The following is a 17,986-nucleotide window of genomic DNA, read 5'->3' on the forward strand; positions in this document are numbered from 1 at the left end:
ATCTACATTTATTTTGATTATATCTTCGATCATCATCGTCATGTTATAATCATCATTATCATTATTATGTTCATCTAAATCAAAAAAGAAAACCCCAAGATATTCAAATCAAGATTAATTTCCTGGAAATACAAAAACAAAAAACCTTTGCCATTAATAATAAAAATTAAATAAAAAATGTAATTTCTCATTACATTTTTTGTTGTTGTTGTTGATGATAAAGGTGATTTATTAATGGGCGACGAATCAAAATTGAAAATGAAAATTTTTTCAAGTTTTTGTCGCTATTTTAACGAAAAAATCATATCCGAAATATCAAAAAAAGTAAGTCTGAGTAAAAATAGCCTAAATTTTTTTCTTTTTCCGTTTTTTTTCGGCAAATTAGGTTCGAAAATAAAAATACTTGTTTTTTATGACGACAAGTGACAAAATTGGATGCTAATAAAAAAAGATTTTAACCTGGAATGTTGTTGTCGTCGGTAAAGATGCATCATATCATAATAATTATTTTAAACAATAAAAAATATATAATTGCAAAGCTTTGCATCTTTTTTATTTGCATCTTTCAAACATTTGCTCTGGTTTCTCTCTTCTCTAATTTATTCGTCGTTTGAAAACCAGAAAAAAAGAGAACATCATTTGGCGTCTGGTTTGGTGGATCATCATCATCATTCAATTTAAAAAAAGATTGATTAAATTTTGTTTTTTTTCTGTGGCTTTCTTGGCAATGTTTATGGCATTTTATTATTGTAAACTTTTTTGTTTGTTTGTTTCCTGAAAACAATCAAAAATCAAGAATCTTTTTCGTCTGTCTTCCTCCTTTACTTTCAATGGAATTTGCCTTTACTTTTCGTTGCTGATGTAGATGTTTTTTGTTTTGCTAAATTCCACCGTCAATTCAATTTCCATCATCATCATCATCATATCGATTTGATATACAAACCAAGACAGTCTGAAAAGCAAAAAAAAAATCTCAATATTATGGTTGTAAATCCATAAATCTTCAAAAACAGCCAAATCGATAACGATTTGTCGCCAAACTTTTGTTTTATTTGTCTCAATGTGTTTGACACAACAATTCTAATATTTTTTTCTCTTTTTTCATGCTACAACAACAAAAAACATCATCATCATCAAGCTGGGTAAGTAAAAATTGATCATTTGCTTTGGTGGTGGTGGTGGTCATCTTGATATTGACAGGGGGGGAAAGTTAGAACCATTTTTCAATTATTCAAATAATATATCTTAGTGACATAGTGAGAGAGATACTCAACTACTAAAGTGAATTAATTATTTTTCACGAAGAAAAATTTCAAATAGGATGCTTCAGAGAGTGATAGAAAGAGAAAAAAAAGGGTTAAAGTTGCTGTAAAATTTTTCTACTTTTTTTTGAGTTGTCAGTCTGGTTAACTTGACCATGGCTGTTCATTATATCATTTTTTTTTTTGATTTCAGTGTTCAGATCAAGGTCGTTTGATGATGATGATGATGAAACTCGTCAAATCATTATCAACTACCTTAAAAATGTTTTGTTGCTGTTGTTGTTGTTGTTATCGATGATGATAATCATCATTGATGATCATGATAAATTCTCACCTGTTGTTGTGGTAAAAAATTAATTGATTTTTCATGGCCAGTCAATAAAGTAGAGGGGAAAAAGAAAAAATTTTGGGGAAAATTTTCTGTCATTTTTTTCAATGATTAATTTTTTTTCGGGGAGAAATTTCTCAAGACCCTATGCCCTATGACCAGTGTGTGGTAGAAGCATAATATCGGTCAACAAAAAAAAAAAAAAAATCTATGGGGACCCACCGTTATTCGGTGTGCTTCTTCTTCTTTTTCATTTCATTTCATTCAATTGATTTCTGTTTGTTTTCTCTGTTTAACTTAGGAACTTGCTCGAATTTTTTTTTCTTCAATAACAACAAACAACAAACAAAGTGAGAGGGAAAAAAATTGATTGTATGAATGAATGGAATCATTGAAAAATATTGATAAACAAAAACAATCAATTTCAATTGAACAAAATTCAAACATTTACTATACTGATTCATTGATACTGTCGTCGTTTGAAACTTTATTATCAACATTATTATCCCAACCAGCAGCAACAACACCAACAACGATTGGCATAGATTCAAATTCTTTTGATTACTGTTGTTCATGGTGTTCAAGTTTGTTATCATCATCATCATCATTTCATTTCATTGCTATCATCATCATCATCATCGTAGTGGTTGCTGAATTTATAATCAAGAAAAAAATAAGACCAATTCGGTTATTATCATTATCAACATTAGTCGACTGTTATCAACAACATTCAAATAACTGTTTCTTTACAAAATTATCATCATTATATTGGTTGCTGTCAAACTGGATTTTCACTGCTTCCACATTATTATTATTATCAATCCCGTTATTTGTGGTAGAGGCAGCCAAAACTGATAACAACAACAACAACAACAACGATAGTCAAACAAACGCCATCTCCATCAATAGCATTATTCGCGATCAGACGCCATTTGCCATTTGTAATAGTAGTTTGTCGTCATTCGTTGATTCAAAATTATACAATCCAATCATTCAACAACAACAACGAAAGGCGGATTTATTTGATTCAACAATCCTAATCGATCAAAGTGAATATTCATTCTTTTACAGAATAGATTCTATATCCAATTCAGGTTTAGTATTTTTTTCGTTTTTTATTTTCAAATTTCGTTATTTTTTTCATGTTTTTGTAAATAGATTTTGTTTGGATTCCAACCGGCTGCAATACCGGCAATCATTGGCAACAACATCCACCGACCAATGATTCACAATCGATAATAATTGTTCTGACAGAATTGTTACAATTTTTATTTATATTTCTTTTAATTCATCTGTTATTATCGGATAAATTTTGGAATTGGTTATTAACGACAAAAAAACAACAACAACGACATCGACAATTAATTGAAAAGGAAGATTCAAACGAACAACAACAGCAGGAACAAGAACAAGAACAACTTTCTGATTTATCATCATTATCATCATCAAATGTTTTTGATTATGTGAATAATAATCAACAACAAAATAGTGACAATAGTTTTGTTGATCATCAAGTGATATCACCATCATTATCAGTGAAAAATAGTGTTGAAAATAATCCATTAATTTCTTCTAATCATCAACATTATCAACATTTATTTTTACAACAATCGGAAATTGAACAACAACAACAACAACAATCATTCGAAAATCAACAACAACAACAGAACAATAACGCCGATAATAGTAATAAAATTATCATTGTTAATAATACATTATTATCATCAAATTGTCATTTAATTGATTATAACGATAATAATAACAATAAAATGGTCGATATGATGCATCAAGGACCATATATTATGAATAATACTTCACCAAGAATGATGGGTGTTGCTGGTGGTACACAACAAGATGGTGGTTATATGGAACAAGAAGAAGAATGGGAACGTGAAGGTTTATTAGATCCAGCATGGGAAAAACAACAAAGAAAGGTTAGTTTGTTAAATTCTTTTAATTCGTTCAACATCATCATAATTATGACTAGTCCATATTTACAAATTGAATTTAGGTAGGATCAGTATTATTTATTGTTTTTTTTTATTGTTTTGCATCCATGAAATATTCTATTTCCCCGGTCTATAAAAATCCTTGTTGAGTTTTTTTTTTGTTTAGTTCCAAGATTGAGTTTGCGCTTAATGATCCATCATTATGGTACACACTGGTCATTGAACTATAGATAGATTCCTTTGCAAATTTTCAATTACATTCCAAAACATTACTTGAATGAAAAAAATCTAAATAACTTTTGTTTTTTGTTACAAAATTTTACATTTTAATTAACAAAAAAAAAAAAAAAAAAAAAAAAAAAAAAATGAATTATGATATGTTTTTACCAGGCAAACGAAAAAAAAATTATCAAATTTCTTATTTTTGTCATCATCATCAATTTTAATAATTTTGCAGCCTGATTCGTATGTAAAATTTTTGTTGTTGTTTTCTATTACTCAAATAGGACAAAATAAATGAAAAAAAAAATTACATGGAATGTATGCCAAATGGATTCTATTCTAAGTAAAAAAAAATTTTAACCCGTTTGATTGATGTGTTTGCCAATTTTGAGAATTTTGTTTTTGTTTTGAAGCTTTGATTGTCGTTCATTGAATTCATCAGACACACTCTATATATTATTATATTTTCTTGTGTAACAGTAGAAAAGAATTCTGTCATGTTGAAAGAATTTAACATTCATTTTCACTTATAAATGGTGACGAAAGTATTTATTTTGAAAAAAGTTTCTAAAATTAGTTCTCAAAGGATAATATTATTGAACAAAAAAAAATGAATGATGAACAGAACACATTGTGGAAAGGAAATGAAATATTTTGTTTGTGTTGTTTTAAAAGTATGTAATGTAATGTTTAACCCGAAAAAAAATGTTAAGATTTTTTTTTGTTTCCATTCATTTTTCCCTTGACTTGATTTTTTTTTTTGAACAAACATTGTTGATGTGTGTGTGTTTGGCCCAAATGTTTCGCTGGTTTATATATACAATGTATACACGAAAAGATTTTTTTCGATTCGAAAGATCATCGATCATTTTTTTGAAGAAAACAACAACAGCATCATATCCATATTGATTGTGAATGGATTGATTGTCATCATACACACACATGTCATTTGCTTCATTAGAAAATCTAGATTTAGAAACACAGAGGGAAAAAACTTTTATTATTTCATTATTATTAATCTATTAATATCGATGTTTTCAATTCAATTTTGTTTTCAAAAATATCGATTACATATTGATGATGATGATAGGTTGATAATAATGATATTTTCATGATTTATTATGATGAATATGATGATGAACTAAACAAAAAGAAACGAAATCAGGTTTTGTTTTCTATAGTGAAAAAACCGCAACTGTTTCTCAAATGTTTTTGTTTCTCGAAAGCCAAGAAAATTCCTTCTTTTTTTGGTTGATATTTTGATTATTCTGAAATATTTAAGATTCCACAATTCTCGAATGACGAACGTAAGAGAGGGAGAGGGAAAACCAAAACGACATTCCTTTTTTAGTTCATGATTGTAATCTTTTTGAACATGAAGAACATAAAGGATTGTCTCTGTGTATGTGTGTGTGTGTGTGTGTGTGATGTATGTATTGATGAAATGAAAATAGAAATGACAATTTTAGAAAAGTAAGTAAGTAAAGAGCTAAGTTGAGCTAAAGAATTTCGATGAAATTCTTCTTTTTGGTATTTTTTTCTATTCATCTACACTCGATTTATATATCGAATATATACCGAGTCAGCATTGTCAACAACAACAGTTTTTTTCTAAATTTTTTTTTATTTTTAAATTTCAAAATAAAAAATGAATGACAACAACATTGAGTGGAATGAAAACATGAAATTCGTTTTTTGAAAGAAAACCTTCAATGTCAATCGTCGATGTCAATGTGTTAATCAAACTAACGAAAACAAAACTGTTTAATGGATTAAATTAACGGGTTAAATTTGTTAGAAATTGAAAAAATGAATGATTAATGACAAGTGTAGATTTCATCGAAAATTGTTAATCAATTTTTCCAATCATATCATTGATCGATTGATTCATAATTAATTGATGAAAATTTTCCATTTTTTTCATTTATAATTTGTTATTCGCCTCTTTTCTCTACTTCGGAATCAAAATAAACAAACTGTTTTTTGACTGTTTGTCAAAAAAATTATTTTGTTGATTTCCATGGTGATGATGATCATGGTGCAATATTGGTCATGTAACACTTGTTGCTTTGAATGATACTTGAACTTTCTCTTTCTTTCCATCTTCTGACAAGTGTCAGGCAGCGAGGAGAAAAAAGAAAATCCAATGACCGATGATAATCAGTGACAAATGTTTGAATCTTGTTTTTCTATATTCAACGATAATGATGATGATGACCACGACAAACGATAATAATCGTCTGACATTCTCTACTTTGATCCAATTTTGCTCCGAAAAAAAATATTTCCGTCATCATTTTAATCTTGAATAATCGATTTTTCTGTTTTACATCATTTTGAAATTTTTCAAATGTTTAAAGCTTGCTTTAAAAACTCCATCCTGATCCTGATTTTTTTTTGCTTTGGAAACTTAATCGAAGCAAAAAACACTACCGTTTATCTTCGGTGATTTTTTTCGATTCAAATCCTTTTTAAGAAATAAAGATATTTTGTTGTTGGCGCACCCGTTTTGTTGTTGTTGTTGTTGGTCGGGATTAATCCTTTGTTATCCTTCATTGTTTTTCATCAATTGTTGTTCATAATCATTAAATCGCGCTAAAGATAATCAGTATAGTCAAGCAGTGTAGCAAACAACAACAACAAAATGAAATGAAATCAACAATAGAAAATTATTAGGAAATGAAATCATTTGACATTTCGTTTAATCAAAAACATTTGATTTGAGAAAAAAAAATTTTATGCAGAAATGGCCACTGAAATTACAAAAAAATTCAATTTGTAATCCCTTTTTTTAATGAAACTAAAAGAAAATTTGGACTATTTTTTCCTCATTTGCAATTTAACCAACAAAAAAAATGTTGTTGTTGGAAAATCACGAAAATTATGATTCAGTTCAGGTGTGAAATTAGAAAATTAGATTTTCAGTTCTGTTTTCATGTGTTTCCCTTGTGTGTGTGTTCTACATATTGATGATTTGATTTTGATTTTGATTTCAAGCAACAAATTTTGATTTTTTTGATTTTTTCATTTTGTTGTTTGAAAAAAAATTTAAATTGTTTTTTTGTTGGTTGGTTAAAATTGGATTATTATTTTTGCTGCTGCTTCTTTCTAAATGATGGATGACTGTTGGATATTGAATTGTGGAATCCATTTTTTTTTGAACGAAGAAACGTAATCTTTTTTCTGTAATTTTTCTGGCTGTTGTTGTTGTTTTCGCTATGTGCGTAGGTTTGCTGCTGCCTGATATGATATGGATATGGATATTCGATTGGATTGGATTATGATGATGATAATGGTGGTAATCATATCGGCGAATGAAAATCATGTTTATAATTTGTTGTTGTTGTTATTTCTCAATTTATTTATCGAAATGAAAACAGCAAAAAAAACTAGAGCTTGTCAGAGATACACACAGACACAGAGTTTCTATATTCATTTTTGTTTATATTAAAAAAAATGACAACTGGGAAAAATTATCGAACAAAAAATGACAACAAAAATCGGCCATATTTGAGCAATTTTCCGTTTCGTTTTTTTTCAGTTGTTGTTGTCGATGATGATGAAAATCCCTTGAAAAGTTTATGGAAACAAACATTTGTTTTTGCACAAAAAAACTAACGAAAATCATTGCCAAAAACAACAGCCAAAACATTTTATTTCATGACTGACAATCATTGAATTGCATTCAAAAGTAATAATCATTTCATTTGTTATTGATTCATTCATTCAATGATGATGTTTTTTCTGTCTTGTTTTGCCAGTTTTTTCAATGTTTTCATTGTCATCATCATCATTTTCACATCTGATACGGATGTGATCGATAAATGTGAATGTCAATCAAGACAGAAAAGGTTTCCAGATGTTTTAAGCGATTTTGTTTCGTTTGACAAATCCTGGTTCTGACACCAGATTGATAGAAACATTGACAAAATCTGACATTTTTCTGATGTCGAAACATTTTTTCAAAAATTGTCACGCACGTGATAAAACAACAGCCGTTTTTCGTTTTTCTTCTTGACCTTTTTTGATTTTGAAAACAATCAAAAAAATTGTAATTTTCAATTTTGATCCAATTAGTCGATCATTTCGTTTCTTCGATCATTATGATCATCATCATTATTTCTGGGTTGATTTTGTCGAAATAAATAAATGAAACAACGGGTCAATCTCGTTCGGTCATTTCAACAAAATGATGATTGCTTTTCGTCATTTTTTTCTTTTCTTTTTTTTTTTGATTGACGTTTGATTGTTCACTTGAATTGTTTGTTTGTTTGTTGGTTGTCTGTTTCATTCCTTCAACTTGTTCTTTTCACTTGTTGCTTATTTATTATTCCGAATTTTTTATACCGATCATCGTGATCATTGATCGATCTTTGATCGATTTTTTTTGCTACCGAATGTTTTTTTACCCACTGTATTGGAAAAATTTTACATTTTTTTAACCCACTGTACTCCACTCATTTTTGATTCATTTACATAATTATGTGCATGATTAGATGTGAATAATTTTTATCTTTGGATTGATCCGATAATAGTTAGCTAATGTACTTTGGAATGAAACAACAATGATAATTAGATGATTCTTATCCACGTCAACATTGTTGTTTGCCAATCATCAACATCATTTTTTGAATGAAATTTTAGCTTTGTTATGAAATCATAGCTAAGCTAAAATTTATTCAATAATTATGATGATGATGACAAAACATGTCAAAACAAATTTTTTTGAATTAACACAAATCATTTTTTATTTTTTATTATTTCATTTCTGACTTTTAACCAAATTAAATTACAATTACATACAGAAATTTCGCTAGAAAAACCATAAAACACTTTTGCTTTATTTTTATCTAAAAATAACGTCTGAATTTTCTTGCTAATTAAACCTTGATTATGATTTGTAGTTTAATTAGCTTTTTTTTGAAATTTTTTTTATTGAAAGCCGGTGTTTTTTTGCAATGTTTTACGGATGTGTTGTTGTTCTGTATCCTCGAGGTGCAAGATTTAGACCAAAAAAACTGGTTCAATTCAACAACAACCAAAAAAAATCAACCGCATTTAAAGAAGATTTCTTTGGCCTCATTTTGTTGCTTAATATGATCATATCGAATATTTTGATGATATTTCCTCATTTGATTTATGTTAAAACTTTGTAAATAAAAAAAAAAGTAAATTCCATTGTAGATCACCCAGGTATTTGTCGTTGTTGTTGTATAACACATATGTAATCTATCCATGTAATTTCAATATTGGCCATGGCCATTTGTATGGATTTTGTTTGCTGGCTGGTGGATTTCACTGATTGATTATTGTTTTTATTTGTAAAAAACATTAAGCATATAGGAATTTTCTCTGTCTCTTTGTGATCCGATAATCTGATTTTCTTTCGGGTAATACTTTTTTTTAAATACCATAGACAAACAAACCAAACAAATATGATCGGTAAATAATATGATTTAAATAATCCATAATGCACAGCAGTAACATTGACTGACCAGGAGAAAATATATTTTTGTTTCCTTCGTTTATTTTAAAAGATTTTTTTCTCGGACATCATTAAGAGTTCAAATCGATCTAAATGATCTGTATATGATCATGATGAAGGAAACGTAATTTTTTTTCCTGAAAAACAAACTAAACGAAAAAAAACTAATGAAGAAATTAAATTAGTTAAAAAATTTTAATTACTCTTTGGTTGATCTTTTAATTAACAAGCATAATGTGTGGGCGTTTTTTTCCTGTTTAAACGCGTTGTTTGATAAACATCCTTATGCAAACAAACATGACAACTTGTTGGAATGTCTTGTTCATTCATTCTCTTTCTCTCTCCCCTTTCAAACAATGTACAATGTTGTTGTTTGTAGTAAACGATGATGATGATGGTAATTAAGCCAAATCAAACCAACCGATCAAAGAATTGATAAAAATAGAGTGTGCGCAAATAAACAAAAAAAATCAAATGAGTTTTTTTTTTTGTTGATAAACATTTTGATATGATATTTAAATTGTATAGTGAATTTATGATGATGAGAATTGTTGAAATCAAAAAAAGTTTGCTAGACTTTGATTCATCATCATCATTATTATTATCTTGATGATAATGATTTCATCATCATCAAAAATGGTGTCATTGATCTTACCGATGATGATGATGATGATGATTTTAGACAAACTACGACCATAGACGACGATAGACGATGACGATAATGTCATCAATATATTTCGGTTTGGTTTTTCTGATCAACATTTCAATGTTTTGGTTGTTTTTGGTTATTCATTTTCTTTCAAAGTTGAGAAGAAAAAGAAAAAGAAAAAACAATAGTCTATGATGATTGTATAACTACCATTTCGATATTGAGAAAATTGATAATGGTTTTTTTCTTTTTTGTCTTGTCTTTTTCTTGGCAATCATTATCATTGTCCATGTTGTTGATGAAGTTTTTGGTTTTTCATTTGATTGCAATTCAAAATGAACCACAAGACAAAAAGTTCATTATATTTTTTTTCCTGAATGAATTCACAAAAAAGAAAAAATTCAAATTCTCTCAATCAATTAGCCCAAGAGAAAAATCCGTGTAAAATATACCTGGATTATCATTGAGTGTTAATTTTTGTTTTTTTTTGTCATGATATGTTTTGATAGCAATCTTTTTTTCTGATTTCTGATTTGTCCGATTATTATGAACAGGTCTTAACAAAATCTAGAACAGAAATTTTTATAGACAAAAAATAACCATGTGGGCGCCATATCATCATCATCATGTTCGAAAAAACTTTTGGTCAGTTTTGATTTAGATCTTGAATGATGAAAAAATTAAAAACAAATCGTGTCCATTTCATTTCATTTTTTCGGGAATTTTATATTTTTTGAATGAATTTAGATTGTTTTTTTTTGTTGTTTTTTGGTTAAAAAAGAAGTTTTTGCGGTCATCACCATTCAGCGACCATCATCTTTGCTTGAAATCATTTTCTGCATGATGATTGATGCTCGTGCAAAAAGCCCGAAGACAAAAGATGATCTTTGTTATTTTTCATTTTCGTTTTGGATATATAAAAAAACATATTCACGAAAAACTGTGTTGGTGGTGTCTGTTCCAGTTTTTTGTTGTTGTTGTTGTTGTCGTCGAAAGAATGTGCATAAATAACCCCAGAAAAAAAATTGCATAATAATTTTATACAATTTTTCGAAGAAAAAGAAGTGAAAAAACAAGCTTTTTTTTCATCTTTACAAACATTTAATTTTGGGTTTTTTTCTTTGGTCAAAGAAGAAGAAGTTATTATTGTTATCACCATATGGATGGATGTAACGACAACAATAAAATAGTTAAATGGAATGTAATTGTTGGAATAATTTTCTTCCAAAAAATGAATCCATTCATTCATTCAAAAGGTGTTACGAATAATTTTCTTGAAATTGAAAAAAAAGATTTGCAATGTTTGAAGGTAACATCATCAAATGATAAGAATACCTATCAATTATCTCCAAGAAATGATATACATTTTTTTCTTCGTTCGTTCTTATCAATCCCAATATTTCACTGTGAAAAACAGATCAGAAGACAGATCTCGACCAGAAAAAAAACAACCTTTTTTTTGTTGTTCAAAAAAGAGGCTAGGTTTCATCATATCAACATGTTGATCTGATTTTGGTGATCAAAACACCGAACGAAAAATGATGAATGAATGAATTTTGTTGATTACGATCATCATCAGTATGATGATGATGATGATGATGGATTAGGAGTGAATGAAAAAAAATAACAACATTAATTTAATGTTGTTTTCGTTTTTTTCTCCATATAAATAAATAAATAACCATCGATATATATCGATTGAGAATGTCCAATATTTTGTTGATGAAAATTGAACAAGACATGATTGAGAGAGAGAGAGAGAGCTCAGTTACTTGATTAGCAGAAATTTATTTATTTGTTTTTCGGTTGTTGTTTCGGGTTTTTTTTATATACTAAAAATGGTAATTATAATTAGCTGCTACATCATTTAATCATTAATTCGATCTCCTATGTTGATGATTAGCGTTATTAGTTATGAGAAAATGGATCATTCTCTTTGCCCCTTTAAACACACACACACAAACACGAAAAAAATATTACAAAGCTTCTGGTGATTGATATCCATTTACATCCGAAAAAATAAGCCTTTTGTATTCGGTTTTTTCCTTGTTGTTTGATGATGATGATGAGTAGTCTATTATCCGAATAAACCTTGTTGTTGTCCGGTCGATCAAAGGCATCTCTAAACTAAACTAGAAAAAGACTTGGACTTTAGACAACTAGAAAATAATAATTTGTAAAGCAACAAGTGTATAATAATAATATTGTTATCCGACCAATTTCCCATGAAATATTATGAGAATTTTTCATTTTTCTGCTGTTTTTTCTTTTTGGGATTAAATGCTCAATACGGATACAAACGATGATGATGATCATCTGACGACACGCTTTGGTGATGGACATAAATATCTTTGTTTATTGTTGTTCCATTCTGTTCTTTGATACATTGTATTTATTCCATGAACATTATGAAAAAATGAAGAAATTTTTTTCATTCACTTTTTAAACAGAGACCATAATTATGTATCATCATCATCATCCAAAAAGAAACAATATTTTTGTATTCGATCCTCGATTATTTTTTATTTGTTCATTGCACGAATTTTCAATAAATAACTATTGTTTATTTGTAAAAAAAAATAGTTTTCGTCAATGAACAAAATTTCGGAATATTTTTCCAGTGATTTTCATCTCTAAACAAGTGTTTTGATTTCGTCTTAGAAGGAATCCAATCCTTCCTTTTTTTCGCTTGTAAATGAAAACCGGTTGTTGTTGTTTGTTGTTGTAAACCATATCACAAAACAACAACGGGAAAAAAATAAACCGGCTACAAAAAACCGTAAACTGATATTTGCTTTTCCGAGCTTGGCTAACATTTTCTTTTCTGATTTTTTTTTTTTTTTTTTTTTTTTTTTTTTTGTTTCGTTCAAGGGAAAAGAAAAAATCCCACCAATTTTTTCGTTTCCAACTTTATAATAATAATTATGATTTGAAAACTTTCAAGGTTATCAAAAGAATCTGAGAAAGATTTCTTCAAAAATTTCAAAATGATGATGATGATGATGACAATTGATAAAGAACGAAAATGACAAACGACTTGTAATTTGTCTGGAAGAGAAAATGATGATAATGATGATTGCCCATTAGCAATAAAAAAAAGGAAATGTCTTCGCTTGTCTTGATGTTCAAAATGACAAAATTTAAAATTGAAAAAACAAAACAAAAAAGAAATGAAAAATGTGACAATTTGTCAAACGACACAAGAATCATTTTCTTTCAATGATGACATTCAATTGATATTTTGGATGAAAAGATAAAGTTGAGAATATTATGTGTTATCGATCGTTATGATTGTAATCGATTTTTTAATTTTGATTTTTTTTTGTTTTTTTTAAATAAAATCTAGACATTTACTGCATGGTGTAATTCACATCTAAGCAAAGCTGGTACACAGATTGAAAATATTGAAGAAGATTTTCGTAATGGTCTAAAATTAATGTTATTATTGGAAGTAATATCGGGTGAAACATTACCGAAACCTGATCGTGGAAAAATGCGTTTCCATAAAATTGCCAATGTTAATAAAGCATTGGATTTTATTGCAAGTAAAGGTGTTAAATTGGTTTCAATCGGAGCGGAAGAAATTGTTGATGGTAATTCTAAAATGACATTAGGTCTTATTTGGACAATTATTCTACGATTTGCCATTCAAGATATTTCTGTTGAAGGTTTGTGTTTGTTTAATTTTTCTGTTTATCAATTTCAAATGAATTTTTTTCCACAGAAATGACCGCCAAAGAAGGTTTATTATTATGGTGCCAAAGAAAAACTGCCCCCTATCGTAATGTTAATGTACAGAATTTCCACTTGAGCTGGAAAGATGGTCTGGCATTCTGTGCATTGATACATCGTCATCGTCCAGATTTGATTGATTATTCAAAATTGTCCAAAGTAATTAGCCATTATTATCTGTTTTCAATAATACACATTTTTTAACACTTTTTATTCTACTAATTTAAGGACAATCCATTAGAAAATTTGAATACAGCATTCGATGTTGCTGAAAAACATTTAGGCATACCAAGAATGTTGGATGCGGAAGGTATGTTTTTGTGTTTTTTGCCATTTTAAAATACGATATATTGTCGATACAGTTACTACAGTGACTAGATGTTTTCATTCATAGGTTTTTTTTCATAATCTTCTTTCTTTTTTCTTCACAAAATAAACAATAAGCTGTTCAGATTATTGTAGATTTTCTCATTTCTCTTCCAACAAACCAACAAAAAAAAAGCTTTTTTCTTTCATTTAGTTTATGGATTTTATCTGTTTTTTTCTGATTCTGATTGAAAATTTTTTTCTCTGACAAAAACTAAAGGACAAAATAATCAAAAACATCCCACTCATTAGTATAATATCGTTTGACCTTTTTTTCCTTTCTTTCTTTAATGATGATGATCTTTTGGTCATTTTTTTTCTTATAATTTCTTTCCTTTTTTTCTTAATTTTTCTCATCTTTTTTCTTTTTCAATTCACAATAATGATAATGTAACAACCGAAAAAAATTCTTGTTTAAAACAATCATTATGATGATGATAATGACCGTATCATATGTGTTAAAAAATAAATAAATTTTTGGTCATTTAAAATAGAAATGGTCAACATGGTCAAACCAGATGAACGTGCAGTGATGACATATGTTTCTTGTTATTATCACGCCTTAAAAGGTGCTCAAAAGGTAAACGTTGAGCCAACAAATGAAGCTAAAAAAGGTTTTGGAGTTGGTGGTGCTGGTATGCCCATTATACCCAACACCAATATCGACAACAATTTCGTTTCCCCTATTGGAACTGCATCATCAGTTCCATACAACAACAAGATGGTCGGTAACATCATGCCTTGTTGCTGCTGTTGCTGCCTACCTGCCTGTTGCTCATTTTTGATTTTTTATCTCTTTACATAATTTCAATGCCAATTGCTAATTATTTATCAAAGAATTTTTTTCTCGTATAATTTAACCATGAATGAATGAATGAATGATGTGAGAAAGTGTAAAACTAAAATAATTTTATCAAATCAAAATTTTTGCACTAAACCTTAATTGATTATTAACCTCTTTTGCTTTATATTTTTTTTAAAAAATTTACTTGGCTTCATTTCCATCTGACCATTATGATGATTCCCAAACATAAAATTGGCTTCAATATTTCCTTGATTGATTTGACGAAAAATAATAATCCCAGATATTAATATTAGTCCGCTTCCGGATGAACGTGCCGTAATGACTTATGTTTCATCATATTATCACACCTTTTCTGGTGCTCAACAGGTATGATTTTTTTTTTTGTTTCTAGTGATGGATCTTATTAATAAGTGTGTGTTGTGTGTGTGTTAACAACGAGAAAAAAGTTTGCTTCAATTTTATCCACCAAAAAAAAATGGACATGCTTGTTGTTCTTTGTTGTTTTCAAAGCGCCTTTTTCATTAATTAACGAAATAAAATTATTAATTTTGTTTCTTTCTTTCTTAAAAATTCATTGTAAATTATTCAGGCTGAAACTGCTTCTAATCGTATATGTAAAGTTCTTCGTGTTAATCAAGATAATGAACGTATGATGGAAGAATATGAACGTTTAGCTAGTGATCTTTTGGATTGGATCCGACGTACAACACCATGGTTGGAAAATAAAACTACTGATAATAAATTAAGTACAGCACAGAAAAAATTAGAAGAATTTCGTGCATATCGTCGTATGCATAAACCACCACGTGTTGAACAAAAAGGCAAATTGGAAACAAATTTCAATACATTGCAAACCAAATTACGCCTTTCAAATCGACCAGCATATATGCCATCCGAAGGTAAAACAGTACGAGATATTAATAATGCTTGGAAAGGTTTAGAACATGCTGAAAAAGGATTTGAAGAATGGCTTCTATCGGAAATGATGCGTTTAGAACGTTTAGATCATTTGGCACAAAAATTCAAACATAAAGCCGATACACATGAAGGATGGACACAAGGAAAAGAAGCATTATTACAAAGTCAAGATTTTCGTAATTGTCGTCTTTATGAAGTGAAAGCATTGAAAAAGAAACATGAAGCATTTGAAAGTGATCTTAGTGCTCATCAAGATCGTGTTGAACAAATTGCTGCCATTGCTCAAGAATTATATTCACTTAATTATCATGATTCTGCATCAGTTAATGCACGTTGTCAACGTATCTGCGATCAATGGGATCGTTTCGGTACGTTAACACAAAAACGACGTCAAGCATTGGAAGAAGCGGAACGTGTTTTGGAAAAAATTGATCAACTTCATTTGGAATTTGCTAAACGTGCTGCACCATTTAACAATTGGTTGGATGGAGCTCGTGAAGATTTAGTCGATATGTTTATCGTACATACTATTGAAGAAATTCAAGGATTAATCGAAGCACATGAACAATTTAAACGTACATTAGGTGAAGCTGATCAAGAATATAATTCAATTATTAAATTAGCACAGGAAATTCAAAGCTTTGCTACTCAATATCAAATTCCTGGTGGTGTTGAAAATCCTTACACTGTTTTGTTGCCATCGGTAAGTGTTGTCTTGTCATTTTTTGCTTGCAAATCTAAATGTTTAATAACCGTATTTTTACCTGTAGGAAATTACTACTAAATGGAATGATGTTAGACAATTAGTGCCAAAACGAGATCAAACATTGCAATCAGAATTGATTCGACAACAACGAAACGAAGGTTTACGTAGAAAATTTGCCGAAAAAGCTAACGGTGTTGGTCCATGGATTGAACGACATATTGATGCTGTTGCTGCCATTGGAATGGGAATGCAAGGATCATTAGAAGAACAATTGATGAAATTACGTCAATATGAAGAAGCTGTTAACATGTACAAAGTTCATATGGAAGAAATGGAAAAGATTCATCAAGAAGTGCAGGAAAATATGATTTTTGAAAATCGTTATACACAATATACAATGGAGGTAAGTACTATGGATAATGTTCAATTTTATTTACTTAATTTGGTTTTTTTTCTAGACTCTACGTGTCGGATGGGAACAGTTGTTAACATCGATTCAACGAAATATTAATGAAGTTGAAAATCAAATTTTAACTCGTGATTCGAAAGGAATTACACAGGAACAGCTTAATGAATTCCGTGCATCATTCAATCATTTTGACAAAACTCGTACTGGTCGTTTGAATCCGGATGAATTTAAATCTTGCCTTATTTCGGTTGGTTATAACATCAGAAATGATCGTCAAGGTGAAAATGATTTTAGACGTATCATGAGCCGTGTTGATCCAAACAATACAGGTTACGTTACTTTTGATGCTTTCCTTGATTTCATGACTCGTGAAAGCACCGATTCAGATACGGCTGAACAAATTATTGATTCATTTAGAATCCTGGCAAGTGATAAGGTAAGGCTTATTTTGTCAAAAATGAGACGTTGTTTTCTAATTCTGTTTCTTTTTTGTTATAGCCTTATATTACCGCTGAAGACCTCAGAAGAGAATTGCCACCAGATCAAGCTGAATACTGTATCCAACGTATGGCACCATATAAAGGCATTGGAAGTGTTCCCGGAGCATTAGATTATCGTTCATTCTCTACTGCATTGTATGGTGAATCGGATCTTTGAAACCAGATAGATGGATAGCTAAAAATCTAATTTTCTTTAAACGTTTTGATGTCTTTTGACAATCATAAACCATAAAGACCTTCACTTGATGTTGATTTATTTCTTTATACCTTATTATTCTTATCAAACATTAATAACTAGTCAAAACATATATTTACAAAACACCTACACATAATTCTACCCACCATTGTTGTTGTTGTTGGAATTAACAATTACACACAGTCAAACAAAAAAATACACTTATTTAATTAACTTGTGAATGAAAAAACCATCCATATGGATATTTACTATCTTTACTAATAATTTTTGACTAAAATGGTGAAAAATCGTTTGAATTTATAAAATTAAAAAATAAAAGGTAAAAGCCACTTTTGAAGTCTTGCTACAAGTGTTTGATGAATTCTTTGGAATTTAGTTTCAAAGAAAAACTTTCAAAGTGCTGCCATCTTGAATTCGAAAGACAAAACAAAATTCGTGGAATTCTGTAAAATGCAAAAA

At 29.1% G+C, this 17,986-nt stretch overlaps 1 protein-coding gene and 1 long non-coding RNA gene across 4 annotated transcripts; one reads left to right on the plus strand and one right to left on the minus strand.

Moving 5' to 3' along the window:
* The first annotated feature begins 1,957 nt into the window (after nt 1-1,957).
* Nucleotides 1,958-17,864, plus strand: Actn (alpha actinin). Of its 3 annotated transcripts, none has more exons than XM_027346750.2 (10): nt 1,958-2,684; nt 2,749-3,524; nt 13,242-13,563; nt 13,620-13,786; nt 13,856-13,937; nt 14,488-14,717; nt 15,388-16,419; nt 16,487-16,825; nt 16,881-17,267; nt 17,330-17,864. In XM_027346750.2, the coding sequence occupies exons 1-10, from the start codon at nt 1,973-1,975 to the stop codon at nt 17,486-17,488; spliced, it is 4,206 nt and encodes a 1,401-aa protein (XP_027202551.2). In that variant the 5' UTR covers nt 1,958-1,972; the 3' UTR covers nt 17,489-17,864. The 3 variants fall into 3 exon arrangements, with proteins under 3 accessions (XP_027202551.2, XP_027202552.2, XP_027202553.2); XM_027346751.2 differs by having other exon boundaries at nt 14,488-14,573; XM_027346752.2 differs by lacking the exon at nt 14,488-14,717 and adding an exon at nt 15,079-15,164.
* On the minus strand, nt 8,642-10,261 carry LOC142646158 (uncharacterized). Its single transcript, XR_012847143.1, has 2 exons — nt 9,450-10,261; nt 8,642-9,395 (listed from the first exon to the last, which is right to left on the minus strand). It is a non-coding gene; the product is annotated as an uncharacterized LOC142646158 (long non-coding RNA).
* Nucleotides 17,865-17,986: the final 122 nt, after the last annotated feature.

Source organism: Dermatophagoides pteronyssinus, unplaced genomic scaffold, assembly GCF_027571235.1.
Source record: "Dermatophagoides pteronyssinus isolate colony J.1.1.1.1 unplaced genomic scaffold, Derpt_VIB-CSIC_2022.12 sq0001, whole genome shotgun sequence".
In the NCBI taxonomy this organism is placed as follows: domain Eukaryota; kingdom Metazoa; phylum Arthropoda; class Arachnida; order Sarcoptiformes; family Pyroglyphidae; genus Dermatophagoides; species Dermatophagoides pteronyssinus.

Bases quoted from the DNA above. Each gene is read 5' to 3' on its own strand.
- Actn (XM_027346750.2), top strand. From the start codon at position 1,973: ATGGAATCATTGAAAAATATTGATAAACAAAAACAATCAATTTCAATT. The intron at 13,564-13,619 runs GTTTGTGTTTGT...TTTTTTCCACAG, and splicing joins TCAAGATATTTCTGTTGAAG to AAATGACCGCCAAAGAAGGT. The intron at 13,938-14,487 runs GTATGTTTTTGT...CATTTAAAATAG, and splicing joins AAGAATGTTGGATGCGGAAG to AAATGGTCAACATGGTCAAA.